Source organism: Coturnix japonica, chromosome 23 (genome assembly GCF_054131305.1).
Source record: "Coturnix japonica strain WE chromosome 23, WE-NBRP24, whole genome shotgun sequence".
Classification (NCBI taxonomy): Eukaryota; Metazoa; Chordata; class Aves; order Galliformes; family Phasianidae; genus Coturnix; species Coturnix japonica.
In genome coordinates this window covers 6,162,974-6,170,674 of record NC_140685.1, presented here as the reverse complement: position 1 = coordinate 6,170,674, position 7,701 = coordinate 6,162,974, and the positions used below count along the sequence as shown (strand labels likewise).

At 60.4% G+C, this 7,701-nt stretch overlaps 1 protein-coding gene across 7 annotated transcripts; it reads right to left on the bottom strand.

Annotated features, from left to right (window-relative positions):
- Positions 1–227: 227 nt before the first annotated feature.
- On the bottom strand, positions 228–7,496 carry CDC42EP4 (CDC42 effector protein 4). 7 transcript variants are annotated; one of them, XM_015880118.2, is made up of 3 exons: positions 7,382–7,496; positions 1,737–2,015; positions 228–1,598 (listed from the first exon to the last, which is right to left on the bottom strand). In XM_015880118.2, exons 2-3 carry the CDS (start codon positions 1,917–1,919, stop codon positions 1,011–1,013), a joined length of 771 nt encoding a protein of 256 aa, XP_015735604.2. In that variant the 5' UTR covers positions 1,920–2,015; positions 7,382–7,496; the 3' UTR covers positions 228–1,010. The 7 variants fall into 7 exon arrangements, with proteins under 7 accessions (XP_015735604.2, XP_085379099.1, XP_085379098.1 ...); XM_085522973.1 differs by lacking the exon at positions 7,382–7,496 and adding an exon at positions 7,155–7,268; XM_085522972.1 differs by lacking the exon at positions 7,382–7,496 and adding an exon at positions 5,065–5,610.
- Positions 7,497–7,701: the final 205 nt, after the last annotated feature.

Below are 7,701 nucleotides of genomic sequence, written 5' to 3'. Positions count from 1 at the left end.
CCCACAGCAGGCAGCCCCGCTCTGATGGGCAGATAGAGCACAGCCACAGGTGCCAACATACAGCCAGGTTGGCACAGCCTCACACTGAGCCAGAGAGCAGCCACAGGGCCAGGGAGAAGGCAACAGCACCAGGTCTGGAAGCAGTATAGAAAAACCCCATCCCCACACTGGATCTGGTATGGAAGGCAGCCACCCACATCTCGCCCCATAGGAACTCAAGCCACTGCTGTCACTAACATTTCCTTTATTCTTCACATTTTTACATACATGGTATAAAACCCTTTTCTTCCACCCGCCTGCACCAGAACAGCCCCACAACAGCTTCCACCAGCATGCAGGACCAGGGGGTCCCAGGCATTCACCCCTCAGGGCACAGACCCACGGTCCTATTAGTGTCCCCAACACAATCGGTGCCAGGACCATACGGAGTGTGTCACTGCTGGGATGGAGCCTCCATCTGATGTGTGAGAAGTGAGTCCTCACTGCAGCATGAAGGCAGAGGCTCTCAGACTGCAGAAAGTCCCTAAGAAACCCAGAGCTGCCAGCTGTCCCAGGGCTCTGAGTTTAAGTCCTTCCTCATGGGAAATGTCCCCTCCGTTAAAAAAACAACAACAAAAGCAAAGAGTAAAGAAAGTTAAGTACAAATCGGAGAGCAGTAAAAACCTTAAGGTGGAAAAAAATATATATATGTATTACTAGAGGGACTAAAACCTCAAAGCCTCATTTTGTTTGATCCTATAATGCTTTACATGGGCAGGGGAAAAAAAGGAAAAGAAAAAAGAGCACTAGAATCCAAAGTCCAACAGAAAGAACCAAGTCTATTTCTTGTCCAAGGACACACTGGAGCTTTCCCAGGGCAGCACTGTCCTGTCACCATGGGATGGCACTGGCAAACTGGGTGGGAGAAGAGCATAGTGTTCCTGGCGCTGCCAGCCCCAGCACTGGGTCAGCCATCCCCATGTCCAAACAGTCACAAATAAGAACCAGTCCCCTCAGCTCACCGCCCGCCCTTATACCCTGATCTCATCATCATCTTCATCAGCAAAGGAGAACTCCTTGTCGGGGCGCTTTGGAGGGCCCCGCTGGCTCTGTGCTCCTACTGGGAGGGGGCTGCGCTCCCCCGGCCCCGAGGCACAGCTGGATGCTGCACTGCTGTCCCTGGGGCCACCGGTGCTGCGGGATGGGCTCTGGCTCTGTGTGGCCACCGGAGAACCGGGTACAGCAACATCCCCCTCCTCGCGGCTCTCCTCCACCTCAAGGTCTTCATCCTGCTCCCACTGCTCCTTATCCATGATGCTCAGCACATCGCCGAGCATGGAGGGCCCCAAGTCGATGTGGAAGGACATGATGGACTCAGCGTGTTTCATGCCCGCCCCACTTTTGGCCACCACAACGGGCAGCTCCGTGATGTCCCCGAAGTCGCGCTCATCCATGCCAGGGCTCAGCGGCCCAGCAGCCGCCCCATTGAGACGCTGCTGCTCTTCGGGGCTCATCTCCTCCGGCATCTTCTTGACAGGACTGGAGGAGAGGCTCTTGGGCAGCTGCCCCGCGCTCCTGTCCACCTCCTTCTCATTGAGCTGCGGCAAGGAGACGGCGTTCTTCACAAAGAGAGCGGAGTCACGCAGAGAGCCCAGCATGTCCCGCCGGTCACCCCGCGTCACCGACTGCGAGCGTTTGCTGCTGCGGAAGCGGCGGGACAGCAGCCCTGGCTTGGAGGCTCCTGGCTCCTCACCTACCTCTGGCTCTCCAGCTTTGCTGGTGAGGAACGAGGTGTCCCCAAAGGCATCCCCAGCCCGGCCCACGTGCATGGTGTGCCTGAAGTCCCCCAGCGGTGCGCTGATCATCTCTGCTGTCAGGTCAGCCCGTGAGCGTCGCTTGGAGTGTGCCGAGTTGGAAACGAGCTGCTTGAGGATGGGCATGGTGCTGGTGGTGGGCAGCACGGCCCAGCGTGCACGGCTGCTGCTCACGGCTGCTGCTCCACACACAGGGTCACACCCAGCATCACCAGTGGGTCACTGCAAGGGGACAGGAGAGGGACACAGTCAGGTTATGGAGACACCACGGAATCATAGAATCAAAGACCTCTAAGCCCCTAAAGCACCCCCACTGTACCCACCGACCATGTCCCCAAGTGCCACATCTCCATGGTTCTGAAACACCTCCAGGGATGGTGACTCTGTCATTCCCTGGACAGCTGTGCCAGGGCCCAACCACTCATTTTGAGAAGCAATTGTTTCTAATATCCAACCTGAACCCCCCTGGTGCAATATGAGGCTACCACCTCTCAACCTAAACCAATGGGCACAGACCTGCTGACACCAGCCCTCATACTACCAGGCTGCAAAATACAACACCATGGCCACAAATGACTCTGATCCCCCAGGAAAAAGCATCAGCTCCTACACACAGACCATTGCAAGGGGGATGGGGCCTCAGACTCCACCAAGCCATCCACACCCTGTTCTGTCCCCTCAGATGAGCAGTGCCAGTCCCCATCCACAAATCAGACCAAGAGTTGGGCATGGAAGAGCAGTAGGAAAGTCCCTGATGAAAACAAGCATGGCACTGTGGTCCCCTTGTCCTGTCCCATGGTGACCCTGAGCTGAAGGCTCACAGGTGTCACTTCTCCTCCCTGACCACTCGCACTTTATTGCTGCTTCGGAGGCAGATCCAGGATAGCAAACCTGGGGAACCATCACAGCATCACCACTTCTCATCCTGCACCATGGACCCCTCTCACCCCACTGCCCCAGAAGGGAAAGCTGAGCCCCACAGCAGCCAGATCTACAGCAGAGCTCCTCGGGTGACACCACCACGCTTTGGGGACACAAACAAAGAGGGACAGTGAGGGAACCCACAGCCCCCCCCTCCCTGTGCAGCCCACCGGAGTGCGGCACGGCAGCACTGAACCTCCAGGAGCTGCACACCGAGGGGATGCCTGGGATTTTCTTTTTTTTTTTTTAATTGAAAGAAAGCTGGGAGGAGCAGCAGCCAGGAGGAATTGGAAACAGACGGCAGGAAGTGTGTGAGGAGCCCCCGGGAGGCACCTCCAGGCTGAGGGGAGCAGAGCAGGGACAGCTTCTGCAGCCTTGAGCACCTGGTGGCATGCATGGCAGAATGGGGACATGGGGGTACCACAAAGCCATCCATGCTGTGCCCTGGTGCTGATCCTACATGTGCCCCCACCCCACTCCCCCGCATGGCCACCTCACCATCACTGCCGTGACTCAGGGCTTACAGCTCACAGCAGAGATGACCAAGCACCTCTCCCTTCCTCTTTCCCACAACCCGGCACCATTACGGCCACCCCCATCCCCAGTGCCACCACTGACCCCATCCAGCCCAGCCCCAGCAGCCACACAGGAGGGAACAAGGACAGTGACCACATCTCTGCATCCCATGGCGTCAGGCAGCCCCAGGTGGCCCCGAGTGAGGAAGAGCCAGAGAGGAAGAGCTCACAGCCGCCCTCTTCCTCCACTCGGGCACCGCGGCATTGCCGACACAGTGACGCTCACAGGGAAAGGGACAACAACTCTTCCCTATGTCCTCCAGCCATGCCCAGCTCTGTGGGACCAGTGGGGAGCGAGCCCATAGGTTGATACAGCAGCAAGATCCCAACAAAACCCAGCCACATTCCCACACACACACCCCAAACCTGCCCTGAGATGTCTGTCTGTCCCTCACCACGCAGCTGAGCTCGTTCCATGTGGGTAGGGCGCACTCTGACCCCACATGGGTGCAAAGTCCCCATTCCCTGCCCCACTCACGCAGTTCCTGCTCAGAGCAGCATAGTACATAGCAGCCCCCAGAGCTGCAGGGACATAGTGACCCATGGGGGCTCCGGAGGGGACACAGCGGCATGGATGGTGTAGCTGCTCCATTTCCCACCAGCTCATCCCATACACTGCAGCCACCCTAAACCCAGAGCTGGATGGGCTCCTCCCCACACCCCTATGCAGCCCATCAGCTCCCCAGAGCACCCCACTTCCAGCAGCAGCTCCTACATGCGCATGGTGCAGACATTTCACTCTGTGCATTCTCCTTTCAGGCCAGCATTCCTGCAGCCTTTGGTTTTACATAAAACAAACACTCCCAGCAAGCTCCCCAGCTGGGCCAGGCAACCGTGCTGGCTGATTTAGGCCATCTGGGGACTGTCCCTCCCTTGTATTTAGATTTCGGGGCCAAGTTGAGCATTTGCAAGATACTTTGCAAGCTGCAGTGAAGGGGCCGCCAGGAGTTACTGGCACAGCCTCCCTATCCAGCCGCCCTCCATCACCATCAGCCTCCAAACAAGCCCTCTCCCCCCCCCAACCCCGAAGCTTCAGCCCCCAAACCCATTTCATAATGGCCCAAATCTCCCTCAGGGCTTTACCCCCAGCCTCACATAAAGGCAAACCTTGAGCATCCACCTCCACCAGCCCCATCCCACTGAGGGAATGGGGCACAGAGCCCTCTCTCCTCCTGCTCTCGCTTGGGGCAAGGAGCAGATCCTGTGACATTCACGCTGTGCATGCTTTCACAAAGGAAACCAGGCCAGTGCAGTTCCACAGCTGCCTCTTCTGCTGCCTCTGGGATCACGGCTGTGAAACCTGAGCGGTGCAGCAAGGCTGGCAGCGCTGCCCATTTCTGGGCATGACGGGTGGCAGCGAGTCCAGGCAGGGCTTTGGAGATGGGGATAGGATGGGACCTGTAAGCAGGGTTTAAAGGCAACAGGGAGAAGGCAAAGCAGCGGTTCACACTCTGCCTCATCCCTGCTTCTCAACCCTTTGGGACTTTGAGCTCGAAACAGCCAGAGCCCCTTATCCCTGACTTCCCCAGCAAATAGGTGCTCAGGGACACCCAGATCCTGCAGACAGCACAGAGGAGAGCTAAATCCCAGCCAGCCCCACACAGGGTTAGCGGCGGTGACCGCACACCCCAATGCCACTTGCAGCCCCATCTCACCCCACTCCACATCAGTCACCCACTGGGGACCATAAGGCGAAAGCACAGGGATGGCACATGGGTGCATGCGAGGGAAACAACGCTCCAGCCACACTCCCACACACTTTGCCTCTGGCTCACCCCGCTCCCGGGCTGGGAGAGCCCATCCCATCCAGCCCAGCCGGATCCCAACGAGCCAGGTTGTGCACATGCCACAGGCAGCAGCCTCCAGCCCCGGAGATCAGAGGATGCTCCCCACCCTGCCGGGCGCTGGGGCAGGGGCAGCACAGGACCGGTCCATCCCCAATACAGCTCCGGGGCAGGGAGGACGCTGCCCACCCCCAGCCCCCGGCTGCCGTCTCGCACAGCCCTTTGATGTCGCTGCTTGGCAGACGGCTGCCGGAGACGCTTCTCTTCTCAGATGACGCCCTGCTACCTCCGGTCCCACGAGGGGACCGACGTGTTATCACACCCCGATGAGCCCCGCCAGGTTTGGGGCGGCCGGTTCTGTTCGCGTGGGACGAGGAGGCACCCGGTAAACGCTGATCTCCGCTGTAGGTGACAGGTCTGGTCCTGTCTGTTGGCTCCGCAGCCGACTCAGTCAGGGGATGCACAGAGGAGGCTTCAGCCGTCGGAGCCTGGGTCAGTGGGACGGCTCAGCTCGGCTCTGGCTGCAGCTATCTGTGCGTAAATCAGAGCTGACCCGGGGAAGCGCCAGCCTGGCGGTGCCAAAAAGCGGCGTTCCCCCAGGGAGAGCTGACGCCCAAAAGCTGCATCCAGAGTTCAACGAGGAGCTATGGGCAGGACACGCCATAACACGCAAGGGAGCAAAAACCTCCTGCTTAGGGCCCGAGAAGCAGCCCCGAAGCCACGGAGGGGACGTTTCCGAGGGGAAGGGTTATCTATCTCCTCGTTCAGTCTCTGGCAACAACGGGCTGGTCAGGGTCTAACAGGATACAGGGGCTAAACAGCCCTTCTGACCTCCTCCAGGCTCCGAATTCCTGCGGTTTCACTGGGGTGGACGGGAAATAAACAGCCCGGCTTCCCACGGCTCACCCCGATACCCCAAACCTGCCCGCACCCCACCGGCCGGCTGAGGGCCCCGCGCTGCCTGAGCTCAAACAAAACCCTGCGAACAAAGGGAGAGACGGCAGCGGTCAGCACAACGCCGCCGGGCTGCTCACAGCTCACCCCACAGCGTGGCACCGAGGGGGTGGCTGCCCCCCACCAGCACCCAACCTCATGAACATACCCTGTGCTAAACCTCAGCTGGATTCGCTCCACGGTCTCCGAGGGAGCCGCGTCCAAAACAGATTTGTTTACTGCGTGTCCCAAGATCGGTCCGTCGCTCCCTGCCCCTCTCCCTGCCTCAGTTCCCCCCCCCCCCCCAATATAACTAACGATCCCATCTCCTGCGTTAACAGCCTATAGATCGGCACTTGGAAACATCCATACCGACACCGGGGCTGCTGGGGTCAAGCCAGGGCAGCACAGGCTGCATCCCTTTCCCGACCAGCTGCTTCTACCCCCCAGCTCGGCTTTGGCAGCACCGTCCCACACCGTATCAGGCTTCTGAGCCCCGTGCTCACGTTGCAGAGCTGAGAAAGGCCCCGGGATATCTAGAATGAGTCCCCCGGGAGTGCTGAGAGCTACAGGAGAGTAGAACGAGACGGCCGGGAAACCCTGACCCATCCCCATCTGCAGGAAACAGAGCTAAAGGGGGATTTCAAGCTGCTCTGTGACTCAGCACCCGCTTTAGCCCCGTCCCAGCGAGCACAGAGGTGCGGCTGGAGCTGCTCCAAGGATCGGCGTTTCCGAGAAGGGCGCAGAGTTCGGGACTTCGACGGGGTGGGCGGTCAGAGCCCAGCCTGGGCACCGCGAACCGGGGCAGGACAACGCGCCAGGGCCGGGACAGCCCCGAGGCCGGAGCCCGCAGCTCGGGTGGGGCGAACCGGTGCCCCAGGCTGGGCAAATAGAGCTCCGGAGGCGCTGCATCCTGTTAACTCCTTCACACACCCGGCCTGGAGCAGGGACAGGGCTCAGGACAGCCCCGGGACTCCACCCGCAGTGGTGGGGCACCGGACCCCCCGGCCCCGCATCCCACCCACCCCCTGGTTCAGGGGCTGTTCCCTGGTTCGAGGTGGGAGGAGGTTGGGGCCACAGCGCTGCCAGCCCCGCAGCCCAGCTCCATTCCCGATTACCGAACCCCACCCGCGGGGCTCTCTGCCCACCGGAGCTTTATCCCTACGACGAAGCCGGCAACACACGGCCCGGAGCTCCCCCAACAGCCATCGGAGAGGAACGGTCCGAGCTCAGTGCTTGCCCCAATGCCGCCGCGCCCCGTCCCTCCCCCGGACAATAGCAAAGCCAAGGCCCGGCCGTCCCACCCCCGTGCCGTGTCGTTCCGAGCCGTGCCGTGCTGAGCCGTAATGGAGCGCAGCCCGACCCCCCCTCGTACCTGCGCTCTCGGGTCCCATGCCCGGCCCATGGTTGTGTCTCCCGGTGCGAAGCCGTGCCGTACCGAGCCGAGCCGAAGAGAAACCGCACCCCCTCCACTACCGCCGGGCTCCAATGATGTCATCGCCCCGCCCGGGCCAATAAGGCCGTACAACGTCACGGGGCTGCCCCACTCCCTCCATTCAAACCCGAGTGGGGCTGGGGGGGGATAACCCTTGTCCTGGGTGCGGCATTTTTGGGGGTCCCCATTGGGATCTCCCAACCTTGGAGAGAGGTCCCCTATATGGAGCGCAGGGATCCACGCTTGTGACTCTCCCCCCC

Excerpts from the sequence above, each read along its gene's own strand:
- CDC42EP4 (XM_015880115.2), bottom strand. The coding sequence starts at position 1,919 with ATGCCCATCCTCAAGCAGCTCGTTTCCAACTCGGCACACTCCAAGCGA.